Source organism: Colletotrichum karsti (assembly GCF_011947395.1).
Source record: "Colletotrichum karsti strain CkLH20 chromosome Unknown Scaffold37, whole genome shotgun sequence".
Lineage (NCBI taxonomy): Eukaryota > Fungi > Ascomycota > Sordariomycetes > Glomerellales > Glomerellaceae > Colletotrichum > Colletotrichum karsti.
The window spans coordinates 387,224-404,122 of NW_024065937.1; the positions used below are offsets into that span (position 1 = coordinate 387,224).

The 16,899-nt window shown below is 55.1% G+C and overlaps 5 protein-coding genes across 5 annotated transcripts; 2 read left to right on the forward strand and 3 right to left on the reverse strand.

The window, feature by feature from the left end:
- Nucleotides 1-196: 196 nt before the first annotated feature.
- Nucleotides 197-1,143, reverse strand: CkaCkLH20_10043 (uncharacterized protein; the record flags this gene model as incomplete). The annotated part of the gene is made up of 3 exons (XM_038892758.1): nucleotides 197-691; nucleotides 740-995; nucleotides 1,106-1,143. The coding sequence occupies 3 exons, from the start codon at nucleotides 1,141-1,143 to the stop codon at nucleotides 197-199; spliced, it is 789 nt and encodes a 262-aa protein (XP_038742007.1).
- Nucleotides 1,144-1,813: 670 nt separating this feature from the next.
- Nucleotides 1,814-3,033, forward strand: CkaCkLH20_10044 (Ras family protein; the record flags this gene model as incomplete). The annotated part of the gene is made up of 4 exons (XM_038892759.1): nucleotides 1,814-1,876; nucleotides 1,939-2,003; nucleotides 2,102-2,231; nucleotides 2,299-3,033. The coding sequence occupies 4 exons, from the start codon at nucleotides 1,814-1,816 to the stop codon at nucleotides 3,031-3,033; spliced, it is 993 nt and encodes a 330-aa protein (XP_038742008.1).
- A 1,723-nt stretch (nucleotides 3,034-4,756) lies between these two features.
- Nucleotides 4,757-7,421, forward strand: CkaCkLH20_10045 (glycosyl hydrolase family 2; the record flags this gene model as incomplete). Its single annotated transcript, XM_038892760.1, has 2 exons — nucleotides 4,757-5,326; nucleotides 5,379-7,421. The coding sequence occupies 2 exons, from the start codon at nucleotides 4,757-4,759 to the stop codon at nucleotides 7,419-7,421; spliced, it is 2,613 nt and encodes an 870-aa protein (XP_038742009.1).
- Nucleotides 7,422-7,573: 152 nt separating this feature from the next.
- Nucleotides 7,574-8,634, reverse strand: CkaCkLH20_10046 (uncharacterized protein; the record flags this gene model as incomplete). The annotated part of the gene is made up of 2 exons (XM_038892761.1): nucleotides 7,574-8,332; nucleotides 8,383-8,634. The coding sequence occupies 2 exons, from the start codon at nucleotides 8,632-8,634 to the stop codon at nucleotides 7,574-7,576; spliced, it is 1,011 nt and encodes a 336-aa protein (XP_038742010.1).
- Nucleotides 8,635-9,856: 1,222 nt separating this feature from the next.
- CkaCkLH20_10047 (putative alcohol dehydrogenase GroES-like domain-containing protein) lies at nucleotides 9,857-11,184 on the reverse strand (the record flags this gene model as incomplete). The annotated part of the gene is made up of 2 exons (XM_038892762.1): nucleotides 9,857-10,981; nucleotides 11,038-11,184. The coding sequence occupies 2 exons, from the start codon at nucleotides 11,182-11,184 to the stop codon at nucleotides 9,857-9,859; spliced, it is 1,272 nt and encodes a 423-aa protein (XP_038742011.1).
- Between the last annotated feature and the right edge of the window lie 5,715 nt (nucleotides 11,185-16,899).

Sequence of the window (16,899 nt, forward strand, 5' to 3'; positions counted from 1 at the left end):
ACATTCTGCCACATGGCGAAGTCGTGGTAGTTGCTGAGTATTTGGCTCGTCCCCATAACTCAAGATCAATAGATAGAACCAGAGATCACCACAAAGCCTTTCAACAAACTGTGGTCATACATTGTTTCCGACGCAGTCGAATAGCATGTGGCACAGAAGAAAAGGTGGGGAGCATTTGCTTTTACAATGGATTAGTCTACATCTTACTCGGCATCCTCATGCCGCCATCAAGTCGCAACACCGTCCCGTTGAGCATGACGTTTTCAATAGCATGCTTCGCCAGTGCCGCGAACTCTTCGGGCTTACCCGCTCTCACAGGGAACTCCATGGCCTTCTCGAGGCTGGCGCGCACCTTCTGGCCCATGACGGCCGTCATACGGGATTCGAAAAGACTGGGAGCGATGGTTACGACGCGGATACCGAAGCGAGCGAGGTCTCTGGTCATGGGAAGCGTCATGGCAGTGACGGCGCCCTTGCTGGCAGCGTAGGCGACCTGGCCCTTCTGGCCGTCAAAGGCAGCAGAGGAAGCGACCATGATGACAACGCCACGCTCGCCGTCCGGTGCGGAGGGCTCGTTCTTAGCCATCAGGGCGAGGGCTTGACGGGTAAGGTCGATGGTGCCGCGGAGGTTGATGTTGAGAACAAAGTCCCACTGGTCGAGACTGAAGGGATTGCCATCACGGTCGAGGATCTGGTCCTGGTCAGTTACTGTACACCTCGAAATCGGATAAGAACATACCGTCGCCGGGTTGCCTACACCGGCGGCTGGAATGACGCCGCCGACTGGCTTGCCGGTCTGCTTCACCCATTCGGCGGTGCCCTTGACGGCGGCCTCGATGCTCTTGGTCTCGAGGACATCGCAGACGAAGAACTTGGCCGAGGAGCCCAGCTTGGAGACCAACTCGTTCCCCAAATCCTCATTCATGTCCAAGATGGCGACATTTCCCCCGGACCTGCATATTTCCTCCACGCAGGCCTGTCCCAGCCCGGAGGCGCTGCGTTGGGATGAAAGTCAGCTTCTGTTTGGGTATCGTTGACGTATTGGCATGTGATCAGGGACGACGCAACGGGGACGTTGGGATCCAAACGGGAATGTCTTGCTTACCCGCCCGAAATGATAAAAGTGCGGCCGTCAATCTTCATGATGCCGAGAGTTGTTGGATGGAAGTCAAAAATGTTTCGTCACATGTATGAGGCATGGAGAGAGTGTGTTGTTGACTGGTGTCTGTACCTTTGGTGACATGACTTGCTTACAGCGGGTGATCCCCTAAAGCTCGGTACAGGTGAGGTCAAGCCTCGGTACGAAGGCTCGGTGTGGCTTCACGGCCTTCCATGTCTTATCAGGACTGATAAGATAAGCGAGCATGTCGGGTACCTTATCAGTTTTATCAGGTGCGGCCGTCACCCGGGCACCCACTGAGAGTCCGGTGCTCAAGCCTCCCGTCCCCTGTAGCAGAGTTCCAGGGCGGTCCACCTCACCGACCGTCCCATGTCACAGGTCCAAGATCCGCTGGTCTGCCGTCATTGTTTGTCGCTGCTTCCAAGAATACAGCCAGCCTTGACATCTGCACCTCAACCTTTGCAGCATCACATCATCTCCCTTGTTCGACCCGAAACGCAGGCCGGACTGCTCGCTGCGACCTCAACGTCGCGCCAAGCTAGAGACAGCCAACTTGCCTATCTTTTCTTTTTCGCCTTTGGTTTTTGTTGCTTATAAACATCGCGATCCCGTCCTTATCGCTGCGCTGCGCCTACGCCCGACTTTTCCGGCCCGATCACCGCAACCCCGAAATCAACATTCCGCACCGCCACTATGACGAGACCGCGTCGCTCCAGCGCCGCCAGCGAGGAGAGCGATGGCACCGCCGGCCAGCAGGTCAGCATCGCCCACGGATGAACCCCGATATTGAGCGACAGAATGGCTGACTGGACGCGCAGGAGTTGGGGAGCATGTACGACTATCTCGCCAAGATTATCCTGCTGGGACCGAGCGGCACTGGAAAGTGAGTCCCGTTTGAGCCCCGAAGAGGGCACGCGAGCAACTCCGGTTAAGATACCCCAAGGGTTCGAGACATGGCTGACGATGGTTTCCCCAACACAGATCCTGTCTGTTACACCGCTTCGTCAAGAATGAGTGGCGCGTCTTATCGTCCCAGACCATCGGTGTCGAGTTCGCGAGCAAGATCATCAAAGTCGGCACCGGAAATCGGCGGAAACGGATCAAGTTGCAGGTGCGCTGCCTATGGCTTCTTCTATTATATATGTAAGGACGGAGATGCTAATGATGGTTGAATCTAGCTCTGGGACACTGCCGGCACTGAGCGCTTCCGCTCCGTCTCGCGATCCTATTACCGAGGCGCTGCCGGCGCCATCTTCGTTTACGACGTCACATCCCATACCAGCTTCCGCAACCTGCAACCATTCCTTAACGATGCCCGCGCCTTGGCATCGCCGAACCTCTCCTGCCTCCTCGTCGGAAACAAACTCGACCTCGCCTCCGATCCCCTCATCGATACGAGCCTCCCCCCGCCAACGCCGAGCAGCGTCGGCTCCATGTCCTACTTCACAAACGGCTCGGCCGGCACCAGCTTGCCGTCACTCGGCACGCAACAAAAGGCGACGGAGGCCCCCGAGGGCCGCGAGGTCAGCAACTCGGATGCGAACCAGTGGGCGAGCAAAGTGGGGATACCCGTGGTGATGGAGGCGAGCGCCTTCAACGGCGAGAACGTGGACGAGATCTTTGCGAAGCTTGCGCGGACGATCCTCACCAAGATCGAGCTGGGCGAAATCGACCCGGACGACCCGATGAGCGGCATCCAGTACGGCGACGGTTACGGCGGAGGCTGGGGCGCGGGCGCCAGCGACGGCGCGAGCATTAAGAGTTCGATGACCGGCGCGACGCTCGACGAAGCGGGCTCTGTCCGGAGACGGAGGGGTCGACGGAACACAAGAAGCGGCGCAAACTGGGGCCTGCGCGACTGGGAAGAAGTATTCACGTTATCCAATAGACGAAGGGGAAGGAACTGCTGTTAATGTCGACACCGACAGGGAAGAGGTGGGAAACAACAGGCGTCTGCTGCAAGTCAAGGCGCAGGCTTCGTATGGACATGTTTTCTTTTGTTATTGCTGCGGGCTTGGAGTTTGCGAGGAGTTGATGGGAAATTGTGTTACTGATGCCAGAGCGGACAAGGGTCGGAGGAGATGCTTTGGGGATCTGGTTTGCCTGACGACAGTGGAGGTTCGCTTCACATGTCGAGTCGGGTCGGCGTTCCGGGATAGATACCTCGTTCCCCAGGTCGGGCCTGGCCGTACACATACACTTGCTTACAGCTACATACATTAATGACACCTTCACCATCTGTAAAGGGACGAAACAGGTGAACCTTGGATGTGCTGCAGTCGTTCAACTTGCAACGAATAGATATCATGCGACTGAACTCATCTGGATATGTAGGAAGACGGAGGATCGACTTCCAACGTGAAAGAAACAAGGCGACGACAGATTCTGGTTCTTTTCATGTGAATGGTCGGGAATGCCAGTGCCTCAGTGGTTGATGTCGAGATCCACAACCTCAAGACCGGAGCAACGAGATGCAGAGTGGTACCACAAATCCAACATAGGACGTAGCAATTTGTCAGTCTCGAGGTTGGTGACAAGCTGGCTTGACGTAGGGAACTTCGGTGTAAGTTGGCATGAGGCTATCCTCGGCGTCGAGAGGATGCGATGGCATCGGAGACAAGACGAGCCCAACCCCGAAGAGGAAAACGGAAGGCCTCCCTCCGTGCCAGAACCCCACCGAGGTGTGGCAGGCCAGGGGGGTTTGGGGAAGGTATTTGGGGTAACTAGAGAGCTCTCCACTCGAAGTGGTGATTTATATTCCCGAGTGGTGAGACTTTTGGACCCAAGACGTTGGTTTTCGAATGGGATGAGATGCCGAAATGCCTTTAGGCCTCGATTCAGAGAATGAAGGAACTGCAGGGCCTCTTCAATATTGAGTGAGGTTGAGGCCCGAGGTTCGCTTCGGCCTCTCATCCTTCAGCCTACTCGTCATTACCGCCTGTCCATAAGCTGCATGATCCAAGGACTGGCCTCCAGGCTTGAGTTGGAGAAAAGAGGCGTCCCTCATTCTCCGAGAAATGAACAACTCGCCGAGGAGATGGTGTGGAGAAGGAACATTATTCTAGTGTCGGTGTCAGGCAACCTGCATCGAGGTACGGAGATGCATCTCGGCGGATGTCGTCCCGTCGTTCAGACTGAGAAATGGTTCCTGATCCCTGACTTAGGTGCTGATCCTGATCCTGCATCCTGGGCAGCTCACTTGGTAGGTATGAAGAGAGCTGTATGAGGTGATGAGGTGGAGTGCTCATGAGTATTTGAACTCAGCACACCTCCCGCCGTTAGCTCTGTTTTAGAGATCAAGTCAATTCATGTTCATATTCCATTAGCTCGCAGACAGACAACTGACGTCTTGCTCATTTGTTTTAACTAAAATCATCTTCATCGTCATTGTCCGGGTTCGAGCTCTGTCCTTCATCTCATCAAACAACCGCTGAGGCCTGCCCCTCACCCCAGAAAACACCCCAGTCTCAGAACCCCGCCATCCACCGCGGGGCACCACGCTCGCAGGGTGCTGGACACGAGACATCATCTCGTCACACTCGCAGTCTTAAGCCGACATACTCCCCCAACTCGTATGTTGTTTTCGTGATTCCTTCGCCTTCAATTGGCAAGCGCACCTCCCTAATTGCCCTCTCAATGCGCCTCCACGCAAGCCTCCCGTACGGCTCAACAGCAGCTAACACACCGCGAAGCACCATGTCTCCCCGAACGGTGATCCCGATCGACAAGAACTGGCAGTTCAGACAGGCCGATAAGGAAGACAGCAAGCTCCTCGCCGTCAGCCAGTTCCCGACCAACGTCCATCTAGACCTCATCCACCACGGCGTCATCCCCGACCCCTTCATCGGCAAGAACGAGCTCGACGTGCAGTGGATCGGCGAGGCGCAATGGCTGTACAAGACCACCTTTGCCTCCGAGACCGTACCGGACGACGCCAAGGCGGTGCTGGCTTTCGATGGTCTCGATACGTTCGCGACTGTCGTGCTTAACGGCAAGACCATCCTCGAGACAGACAACATGTTCACTCCGGAGCGGGTCGACGTCACGTCGGTGCTGAACAAGGATGGGGACAATGAGCTCGAGATCACCTTCGACAGCGCCTACCTTCGGGGCTGGAAGCTCGTGGAGAAGTATCCCGATCACAAATGGGGCTGCTGGAACGGCGACAACTCGAGATTGGCCGTCCGCAAAGCTCAATACCACTGGGTGTGTATTCAATCGTGTCTCCTTCATCTCTCTCTCTCACTAACACTCTCAGGGCTGGGATTGGGGCCCGACGCTACTCACCTGCGGTCCTTGGCGACCCATCAACCTCGAAATCTACGAATCCCGTCTTTCCGACCTCTACTTCCAGACTACCGTCGACGACTCTTTGAAGAGCGCCAAGGTCGTCGCCCACGCCGCGATCGAGGGAAAGGCGTCCAGGGTCCGCTTCGACGTCTCTCTCGACGGCAAATCCGTCGCCTCCGAGACCGTAGCAGCAGAAGCCGACTCCGACGTCGCCGCGACCTTTCACATCCAAGACCCGGCGCTTTGGTACCCCGTCCGATACGGCAAGCAGCCTCTGTACACAGTCACCGCGACCCTCGTCTCCGGAGACTCGGAAGTCGACACGCTCTCCAAGAAGATCGGTCTCCGCAAGGCCCAGCTCGTCCAGCGCCCCGTCAAAGACCAGCCCGGGACCTCCTTCTTCTTCGAGGTCAACAACGTCCCCATCTTCTGCGGCGGCAGCGACTGGATCCCCGCCGACAACTTCATCCCCCGCATCACCAAGGAGCGCTACTACGACTGGATCCGCCTCCTCGCCGACGGGAACCAGTTCATGGTCCGCGTCTGGGGCGGCGGCATCTACGAGGAACAGGCCTTCTACGACGCCTGCGACGAGTACGGCATCCTCGTGTGGCAGGACTTCATGTTCGGCTGCGGCAACTACCCGACCTGGCCCGACCTCCTCAAGTCCATCGACAGGGAGGCCAGGGAGAACGTCAAGATGCTCCGCCACCACCCGTCCATCGTCATCTGGGTCGGCAACAACGAGGACTACCAGTACGCCGAGAGCGAGAAGCTCACCTACGACCTCGCCAACAAGGACGAGGAGAGCTGGTTGAAGACGGACTTCCCCGCGCGCTACATCTACGAGAAGATCCTCGTCGACGCCTGCAAGGACCTCACGCCGGACGTCTACTACCACTTCGGCTCCCCCTGGTCCGGCGAGGACACCCGCGACCCGACCGTCGGCGACCTGCACCAGTGGAACGTCTGGCACGGCACGCAGGAGAAGTACCAGAACTTCGACAAGCTCGTCGGCCGCTTCGTCTCCGAGTTCGGCATGGAGGCGTTCCCCTCGGTCAAGACCATCGACGCGTTCCTCCCGAGGGGCAAAGACGACCCGGACCGCTACCCGCAGTCGTCCACCATCGACTTCCACAACAAGGCCGACGGCCACGAGCGCCGCATCGCGCTCTACCTCGTCGAGAACTTCCGCTACGCGCCCGACCCGCTCGAGCACTTCGTCTACTGCACGCAGCTCATGCAGGCCGAGTGCCTGGCCTCGGCCTACCGCCTGTGGAAGAGGCAGTGGAAGGGCCCCGGGCGGGAGTACTGCGGCGGCGCGCTCGTGTGGCAGATCAACGACTGCTGGCCCGTCACGTCGTGGGCCATCTGCGACTACTACCTCCGGCCGAAGCACGCGTACTACACCGTCAAGCGCGAGATGGCGCCCGTCTCGATCGGGATCACGAGGACGGAGCACAAGCACGCGAGGGACAAGTACACGCGCGTGGACGTCGAGGTGAAGCACCGGGTCGAGATCTGGGGGTCGAACCTGATGCTGGAGGACTTGACGGTGGATTGTGTTGTGAAGGCGTGGGATGTCGAGACGGGCGAGGAGACGTACGCGGAGACGGTGCACAGCGGGTTCTTGCTTCCGGAGAACAGGTCGACTGAGATTGCGGCGTTTGAAGTCCCCGCGAGGGAGAAGGGCGACGAGGCTAGGACCGTCGTCGCGGCGTACCTCGTGAGAGATGGTAAGCAGATCGCGAGGTACGTCAACTGGCCGGAGCCGTTGAAGTACCTGCACCTGCAGAAGCCGAAGGAGTTGAAGGCTGAGCTGGCCGGTGGGGTGGTCAAGGTCAGTGCAGAGGTTCCTGTCAAGGGTGTCGCGTTGGAATGTGAGGATGATGGGGTCGTGTTTGCGGATAACCTGGTTGATGTTGTTCCCGGGGAGGTTGTCGAGATCGGGGTCAAGGGGGCAAATGATGGCACTGTCATTGAGACGAGATATTTGGGCATGCTCAACTGAGTCACAGGATAGGAAGAGACGATTGAACGAGAAAAGTCGAGGTATCATTGATTAATCAAACATTAATATCCATAACGTTCGTCCTGTGTCCTAATGACATGACCGCATTACCCCCGTATCACAACTCTTTTCATTAAGCTAGATGTAAACGTTTAACGAAGCTCCTGGGGAGGGTAGTTGTACCCTTCCTGAGGAGGCGGCGAACCCGGCGCCGAGACAGGAGACGGGTGATACGGAGCTTGAGGGTGTTGCTGCTGTTGATGGAGATGGTTCTGCTGCTCATACGCCTGGGTGTTGGGCTGCTGGTACTGCTGCCCAGCCGGCATCTCTTGATACTGCTGAGGCGGCTGTTGCTGGTATTGCTGCTGGGGAGCTTGAGGCGGGTAGTACGGCTGCTGCTCCTGAGGGACGTGTTGTTGCTGCTGTTGCTGCTGCTGCTGGGGAACCTGCTGCTGCTGGCTGTACGTCGACTGAGAATACAAAGGCTGCTTTGTCTCCATCTGGATCTCGCCCTGGCTTGCACCAGCAGCCGCGATGGGAGCGTTGGTCTTGCGCCATTTCAGGAACGTTACGAGCGTCCAGATGAACGTCACCAGGAAGAGGATCAGCTGCAGCGCGGACAGCCCGGCAATGGCGGAGAACATGGCCAAGGCGCCCTGTCCCATGACGATGTACCGCTTGAGGATGGTGCAGCGGCCGGAGTTGACCGTCGAGCCGTCCGAGGAGCACGAGGCCGTGACGGAGACCGTGAAGGTCGAGCGGCGGGCGGCGGTGGCGCCCATGGTGCTGAGCCAGAGGATGCACAGGAAGAGGTCGAGGGCGAGGACGGCGTAGACGTGATACGCCTTGCGCAGGCCGGGAATCTTCTCGGTGAGGACGGCGTAGAGGACTATGATCCATGTGAAGAGGGACTTGTGGGTGTTAGTTGGTGACCTGTGTTTCCCAGGATGAGCAGGCATACCATGGCCAGGGACAGGCCGAGCTCGTCCATGTAGACCCAGTGAATGATGGCAGCGGAGAGGCCAAGGATGATGATGGCAAGGAAGAATTGGAAGCCGCGGATGACCATGAGCCATACTGGGGTTGTGATTATGGTGTTTTCGGTGGCGGAGGATGGGGCTGTCATATGATGCTGCGGCTGGTGTTGTTGCTGCTGCTGCTGTTGCGGCGCCGCCTGAGGCTGGACGTAAGGCTGCTGTTGTGTGTTATCCATCGTGATGGCTGTTGAAGAATGTCTCTGACAAGATATTGGCGTTCACACAGCTCCGTGAGGGTCTGAAGTAGGACCGCAAAAGGATCACAGCCAAGATGCTAAGGGAAACTGAAGGTCGTGAGATGTCAGGGCGCCATGGCTGGGCGGCATGGGCATACTTATGGGCTGAGACCACGGTAAGAATGTGAGAAGAGATTCTACGACGAGTCAAGGTAGGAGAAAACGCCATCTCATCTGTCGACGCCCAATGAAGCCACCCTCATCCGTTGTCAACTCTCGAGGACGCCCTTCTGCAGGGTCCTTTCTAGCCGCTTGCGATCCCAGAGCCTTGCTCAAGTCTCAGGGATTCGCGGGCAGAAGAGTCTTGTTTCTCGGGTTCGTATGGTAAAAATGCCTAACTGTGGACATATCGAGCTCAAAGCGGCCAGGGGAGAGGGGTTCAGCTCCTGCATGGTGTTGAACGGGTTGTCTTGGCAGGGCTGCGATGCCGGCAGGTCTCTTTGTGGGACACGCACGCGGTAGATGTTGCGGCGATGACTCGTTCGTGGCATTGACGTTGCGCTGTGACTGGCGATGTCGTGTCTTGGGATGGCAGCCTGAAGCGACTGCGTAGCGGAATATCAGACATTGATTCCGCGGGGACCGGGGGCAGAGGGCGGAATGAGTGGAGACCGGGGCGCCGGGCTAGGCCGGTTCGGGGGCTGGAGGTGATGCTTGTGGTCGTTAGTCTGCTGTGGCGTCTTCAGCTGAACGGGTGGGCGGATTCCTGCGCAGCTTTTCATTTCTTTCTGGACGTGTTGGCGCTAATGAGCACGAGGAAATGGGTTTCATGGTAGATACCTGATCATGCTGCCATCCAGCGAGCAAGTGACCGTATGAGTCCACCTACCAGCAATAACACCCGTTGAAGCCTCACGACTTGGCATGCTCCGTTTGCCGGCCGATAATCTTTGCCGTTAAGCGTTTCACCAGCCGACACTAGCCAGCCGGGCGTGGATTGTCGTACCATGCCCAACCACGAGCCTGGGGTAACGGATGAGGATGGGTACTGGTCGTTGCTTGCGGAGTCGGAGTGAGATAACAATAGATGTTCATTCAGATCATATACCAATACACATGTCCCCGCCAAACCGTACATGCTGCATGCGCCGTGAAACAAATCGCCAACCGCCCGATACGCCTACTCGCCAACTTCGCTTTTGATTGTGGTGTGGACTGATCTTCAGCAGCATCCGCCCTGCTTGCCGTTCTCGGCGACCTTCTTGGGATCGACAGAGGTGCTGATCTCGCTCTCGACCTTCTCGTTGGGGCCGGCAATGAGGATCTTGATGACTTGACCCTCCTGGACCTTCTTGAAGGCCTCCTCGGCCTGCTTGAAGCTGACGATGCCGGTGACGAGCTTCTTGACGTTGACGCTGCCGTTGGCGACGAGGTCAATGGCAAGCTTGTAGTCACCAGGGCCGTAACGGAAGCTGCCCTTGGCAGTGACCTCCTTGAGGCACATGGCCATGATGGGGAAGTTGATGTCGGCCTTGCCCATGCCACCCTGGACGTAGGTGCCGCCCATCCTGACGACGTGCAGGGAAGTCTGGATAGAGGGCTCGGCACCGCTGGCGTCAATGACGACGTCAGCTCCGGGACCGAGGTCGCATTGCTTGATCAGGTTCTTGGCGTTCTCCTCGGCCGAGACGCGCTGGGAGAGGTAGGTGTGGGTGGAAGCAAGGTCCTTGGCGAAGTCGAGCTTGGACTGGACAATGTCGACGCTGACGACCTTGGTAGCACCGAAGGCCTTTGCGACAGCGGCGCAGAGCAGGCCGACGGGGCCAGCGCCCATAACGACGACGCTGGCGCCAGGGGTGACCTGGGCCTGCTTGGTGATGTGGACGGCAACGGCGAGAGGCTCAATCAGAGCACCCTCCTGGAGGGAGACGGTCTCGGGAAGCTTGTAGCAGAAGTCGAAGGGGGCCTTCCAGAAGCCGGTGAGGGTGCCGTCGTAGGGAGGAGTGGCGGCGAAGCGCATCTCGTGGCAGAGGTTGTAGTGGCCAGCAAGGCAGTCTCCGCAGCGGCGGCAAGGGTATCCGGGCTCGAGGGCGACGCGGTCACCGGTCTTGAGGGTCTTCACGGCATCACCAACCTGGACGACGGTACCAGCGGACTCGTGGCCGAGGACCATGGGGTCCTTGACGACGAAGTGGCCGATGGCACCGTGGACCCAGTAGTGGACATCAGAACCGCAGATGCCAGTGTAGTTGACGGCGACGAGAACATCGTTGGGGTCGGAGAGCTTGGGAATGGGGCGCTCGGCGAATTCGACGTCGTGGGGCTTGTTGAGGATGAAAGAGAGGTTCTGCGACGGTCAGCTTCTGTTCCGTGAGTGGTGGTATCGTGCCGGATAGAACGTACGCTCTTGCCTTCGATGCCGGCCATGATGATGGTTTGCGGGTTGTTGGTGTTGGAGAGAGGAGTTGGAGATCTGACTTTTGCGGTCGGGGGTCGTTTCACCGAGGGGAGAAGCTTATTAGAACGTGCAGTTTTCGTAGGCTTGCGCAAGCTGAGTATTCCGAGGGGTATCGCAGAGGAAGCACAGAGGAGAGAAATATGAGTGAAGAGGAAGAAGGAGAGGAGCAAGTGGCAAGGCAAAGCTCTTAAGATCGTGGGCTTGCGCGCAATGGATTAAATAGCTACCTACGTAAGTACGGATGACAGCTGTCTTGACCCGCACCAAGCAGATGGCCGACGGGGATTGGGGGGAAGTGGACGAAAAGATTGGGAGAGAAATGGGGAATCTGTAGGGATGCGAGACGGTGGCAGAGAAGGGATCAGAAAAAGAAGAAACTGATAAGTCGGTGGTGGTGGTGGTGGTGGTGGTCGTTGAAGTGCCCCTCATTGCGGCGCGTCTGAAGCTTTGGTCACCATGACAATTTTCCTCGATATTATCCATTGGCTGAACCTTTCTCCCTGCCATTGCTCCGACTTTGCCATGTTGAGCAGGCATTCGCCCGGTCGAGACTCTTCTCTGTCGACCGGGGAAAGAGCTGTCGGCGATGCAGGTAAGCGGGGTGCAGTTACTAGAAAAAATAAATAAAAATTTTGAACAATATTGAAATAAGGAAAGAAGCAAGGAGGAAGCTGCCAGAGAGCTCTTTCCCTACCTAGGTACCTAACACGTTCTTGCCCGTATCGTGAACTTTTTAGAGGGGCGCGTCATAGCAACAGCGTGAGCTCACAGCTGTGACCGCCGGGGGAAGGAACCCCGCGGGAGGGAGGGGCACCGGTCCCGCTGAAGCCCCCGGGTGATAGGTGCGCAACGCAACTGGACGGCACTGGCCCGACCTTAGCGTCCTGCGTCTATTTAGCCAGCATTTTACCCGCTCCAATAGGAACCTCCCATTTGATCCGATAGCTGGGTTCCAGTGGGGCCCGCGATCCGGGGCTTCAAAGCCAGTGGGGGCAGCAACGATCTTTTCGGCAGGAAGGGACACTGGAAAAATATCTTGGGTCATGCTCACCCTCAAAGACTTACCGCTGATTTCTCACCTCATTTTCATCTCTGCAAGTCTCCTTGTTCGAGACCGAGCTTTCTGTCATGTGGTACGACAAACTTTGCGGTCCCTCGTGTTGGTCTTGTACTGCCCCATAACCCCCTTTTTTTCTGTTGAGAAGTTGAGAACCTAGGTCGACTCCTGTCTTCTCATGTTCCGTATGTCTTTCTCGTGTGTGCCGAGTCTCTCGTGTCTGTCATAAATCCCGACTTCACCGTTCACTCTCATACGATCCTGGGGCGTACTGAATCCGGTCAATGGGCTAGGTCCATTCAACATGAGCCCCGTCTCATTTTCGGTATGAAAGGATTCGTATCGTATGGAACTGCCCTGTCGCTGCTGTCAGGATGAGTGGCAGCTGTTGTATAATTCAGGATTCGAGTGCTGATTGTCGATGCCAATGTCGTGCAAACCTCCAATATGAGGGGGGTCAACCTTCATATTTATGTCCCTATCCAACCCGAACGGCTTACGTCTCGCCATCTTGCCCAGAAGAAACCGCTATGCGATCCTTGCAAGGGGTCTGTCGATCCGGGGAAACAACCTCCTCATGTTCACAACCTTATCCTCCGTAGTTCCCTAAAAGGCTCCCGCACGCCACTGTCATGCCATCGTACATGGGGCTCTTGTGGGCTGCTGATGACACCTTCAAGTCTCTGGGGTACTACACGAACGAATGGACGACGTGCTGCTGACTGGTATTGCCCTATCAGATATGCTCGGTTGGTGTACGGCATGTTGGCCTGGTCCAGTTGACCCAAGTCATGCGTCCAGCTGGAAGATACATTGCTTCTCGATGGAGCGCTACCTTACAGGAAGACCTTCCTGTCATCATGCGTTTGACAGCTACAGTGGGCAGACCAAGTACCTCATGTCCTTTTCGAGATAGTGGACTGTTATATTTCCGCTGGACTACCCCTGTTTTCACGTCCTCCAGGCTAAGTCTACGTTTTACACCATTGACACCAGAAACACTGCAGCATCATCCACAGTGGCCAAATCGATCTCTTTCGGTTTTAAAACGGCAGTCAAGGACGTCCACAGGTATGAAACCTCAAATGTCATGATTTGCTAGCCTTCTAATCCAACATCTGACCTATTTCCGCAACGTTCGGAATTGAAACTCGGCTTGCGCCAGCCACTCAAATGAAGACACACGTACGTAGAGTACAAAACAATGAGAGGCATAAAGATGACAAGAACAAGCCTCCTAATGTCAAAAGCCTCCCACTTAAACGATGTTTTGAAGATCATTGTGCAAAGAAACCAAGTAGACGCTGAGAACAACGATAATGATGAAACCAGACCGGTCCAGAATGTGCGCCTCCCTTGCAGCCATTGCAACCATTGCAACGAGTGGCCCTCCACAGTCAACCCTATCAGCAGTAAGGCAATGCAGAGAGCAGGCTGGTAGACACCGTAGTACAAAGAAAGGTATATAAGCCGGTTTTCGAACTTGTCATTCTGATCTGGCTTAAGAATGAATAGGATGACCACCAGAGCAATATTGAATAAGACCTGGTTGATCACGACCACCCCGGCTGTTTGCATTGACCAGAAAAGTGAAGGGTCCAAGAGAACCGAAACGAGATCTTGCGTGGGGCTATCTTGCTGTTGAAGTTTCATATTTTGCCGGTGACTCGTATCGAAGCATTGACGGAAGAATCGGTCTAGAACCACCAAGTATGAGATGACATGCGCTTCGACTCTTTCACGAGATGGTGGAAAACTTACATATTCTAGAAAAGTCCTCAACTACCACAAGTACAGGGCTGGCGAAGAGCACAACGGCGGCAACTTGTCCAAAGGTCCACTCATCTTCTTGTTCGGGGGCATCTTTTCGGGAATCCCAAAGCCGATTGAATCCCCAAGCCGCGGTGACCATTATCCAGAAGACCTATGTAACTTTTGTCACTAAATCTGGAATCAGATTTGGGTCTGATACTCACCTCAGACAGGAATGATGTGAATAATTCCAGATATACGCGTCCGAACAGCCTAACCGAAAGCAACGGCCAAACAATCAATAAACCGTAAAGCCTAGACTTCAGTCCGCGGGTCATCCATGCGCTCTGGCATTGGAATAGCTGACTGAGTTGCTCTCTTGAGTTTCTCCGACGAGCACGGAGGAAGTTCGAGAATCCCTTGCTCATCTTGACGGCGCGGGACAGGAAACCAAAGACGACGAACCAGGCAGAGAAGACCGTTTCGGCCATTCTACCGCCTCCTCCGCTTCTACAAGTCCATCCGTCTTCAGCTCCCTCACGCTCAGTTCTGACGCAGTCTTTTCTCTCTGTATCCCAATAGCATATGGCGTACGTTGTTTGGGTCGTGGAAAAATCCGTGTTTTTGGGTGACGACTCGCGACCCTTGCCGGGCATGCCGATTATCAGTGCGGCTAGAAGCATGATTACGACACAAGCCATGAGTACGAGTCTCCATATGCATCTTGACATGTGGTTGAAGTAGAAGTTTCGTAGGTATGAAAGGGCGGCCAAGTGGGTTACTGTTGAGAACCACCTGAGTACATTGAGGGCCGAAGTCAGCAATGGCACAGTAAGATATGATGTTGAAACGCGATGCAAACTCACGCGGTGTAAATGATAATTTGCCAGTGATAGGCTGAAAGAGAGTACATTAAGCCATGGAACGCGCTGATCAGAATCGCAAGTCCCGTGACGATTTGAACATCGCTCATGGTAATAACACACTAACAAAATGAGCAAAATACTTGTTTGAAACTACCACCGGATTTCTGCAGACCTTGTTGAATATTCTTTGAATTTTCTTGCTGTGGTTCTTATCTTGCACGTGCCGAAAATCGAGACCGATGAATGCGAGACACCATCGAAGCCTCGTCAGGAAAGCCACATCGACAGCATTGGGGCAGTCGGCTTTCTGGTTGGGTCTGTCTAAAGCCCGAAGCGGATCAAGCTTAGGATCATGTGCGAAGACGAAGTAAATAATCAGAAGGACGAGTATCAAGAATCCAGTCCCCACGAAGCCGATCGTCACCTTTAAGGTATTAGTTTTGCTACAGCGGTGATACCGGGCAATGGTCTGGCTGCTTACCCCAATCCCACTGATGTCTGGGTTTGCAATATCTTCTATCGGTGGAAGATTGATGCAATGCTCGTGCAAGGATCGGGAATGAAGAATGCCCTGCATCCTAGGCATCGCGATCTAAGGTAAGGATGCCCCGCGTTGACGAGTATTAACAATATCCGAACTGGTTTCGTTGCTGATAGATGGCGGTGACTGCCGATTATCAACTGTTTTAAGATCTCGTCGAGGAAGAGAGGGGGTCGTTTAATCTGACATTGCCAAGCGTAATACAACGTAAGATTTGGTCAGAGCTGCTGATGTCTCAGCCACCCCTGAGCCATTGATCAACGACCCGCCAAGAATTGATGTTATTCCGAGCTGATTTGGGGTTTCACATCCGATTGTTTTAGGCTCTACGGTGCCATAGCAGAGAATAGAAAGGAAACAGCTACCATGATGATTTGTGACTATCTGATCAGGACCTTTTCATGCTGAGATGTTTCTCCTTGATATGCCTCCTAAGATTGTCTCGCCGCGTGCAGAACTTTGTACACCCTCCGTAAGGACATTCTCCTCCATCAAATGGAATGTTGTTTGTTGGGTCTGCTGCGTAGCGCTGATGAGAGACCCGAACATGGCGATACATATCCTTCTTGTATGGGAACAGAAGACCAAGACAGCCAACCGGACACGAAATAGTACGCTCATGATATCGCTTGATATGTTTGCTGGAGTATATACATTAGCCGACTGAGCGTAAGAGCGTGACAGAAAATAAAGCAGAGAGGGTTCACTTACTTCAGCTCAGTGTTTCTAGGAAACCAGTCGCCGCAGTGACAACACGAAACACGTCCTTTCTTCCGACTCGTAGAACGATTGACTGTCTCGGCGCTGCCAGCAGGGAGAGCTACAACTTGTTCTGGTTGAGCATGTGCAACAGGAGAGATGGAGTGCCAAAGGAAACCCTGATCTAAGTCTTCGGTGGATGGGCTTTCCGTTACTGCTGGAAAATCATTGTTCTCCCTATCACCTAGAAAACCAACGGCATTTGTGGATGGGGCATCGACCGACATCTATGGACGCGGTGACGCTGCCATCTCAAAAGGGGTTCCCACGACACCATCCTGTATATGTAAGAGGGTTGGATTCACGGTCCCATTGTCCTGTGATCCGTCAAGGTAGCCATACGGGCTGATTCCATGGTTCTCGAGCCAATCGTTCGCGACAGAAAGGGTTTCTTCGTCCCCTGTTTCCAATAGTGTGGGATCTTGCGCGCCATCCCGAAACGCGCGGGGAATCATGACTGCAGCCTGACAGACGTCAATGAGTGCTTCTACTGAAGCCGAAAGAGCTGCGATAGAGAGGTCAAACTTACATCGGGAGTTGCAACTGGCTGTAACTTGAGTGTAGGAGGCCGTGTTCTGGTTGTGATGGGTGTCGGCATCTAGATCTTGATCAATACTGAAGTAGATGGTGCTACCACACACAGTCGCATCGATTTGAAAGGTGATAGATTGAGAAAACCTGATCAGCTCTCAAGTCGGGCCAGTTCCAACACCCCCATAATCTGCTCGACCCTCCGTAGAAGACGAGGGTCCAAGTGCTTTGCCCCTGAGTCGCACTCCAATGACCCAATCCCCAGCATCTTTGCCGCCCTACAATACTTCAAGTGATGTGG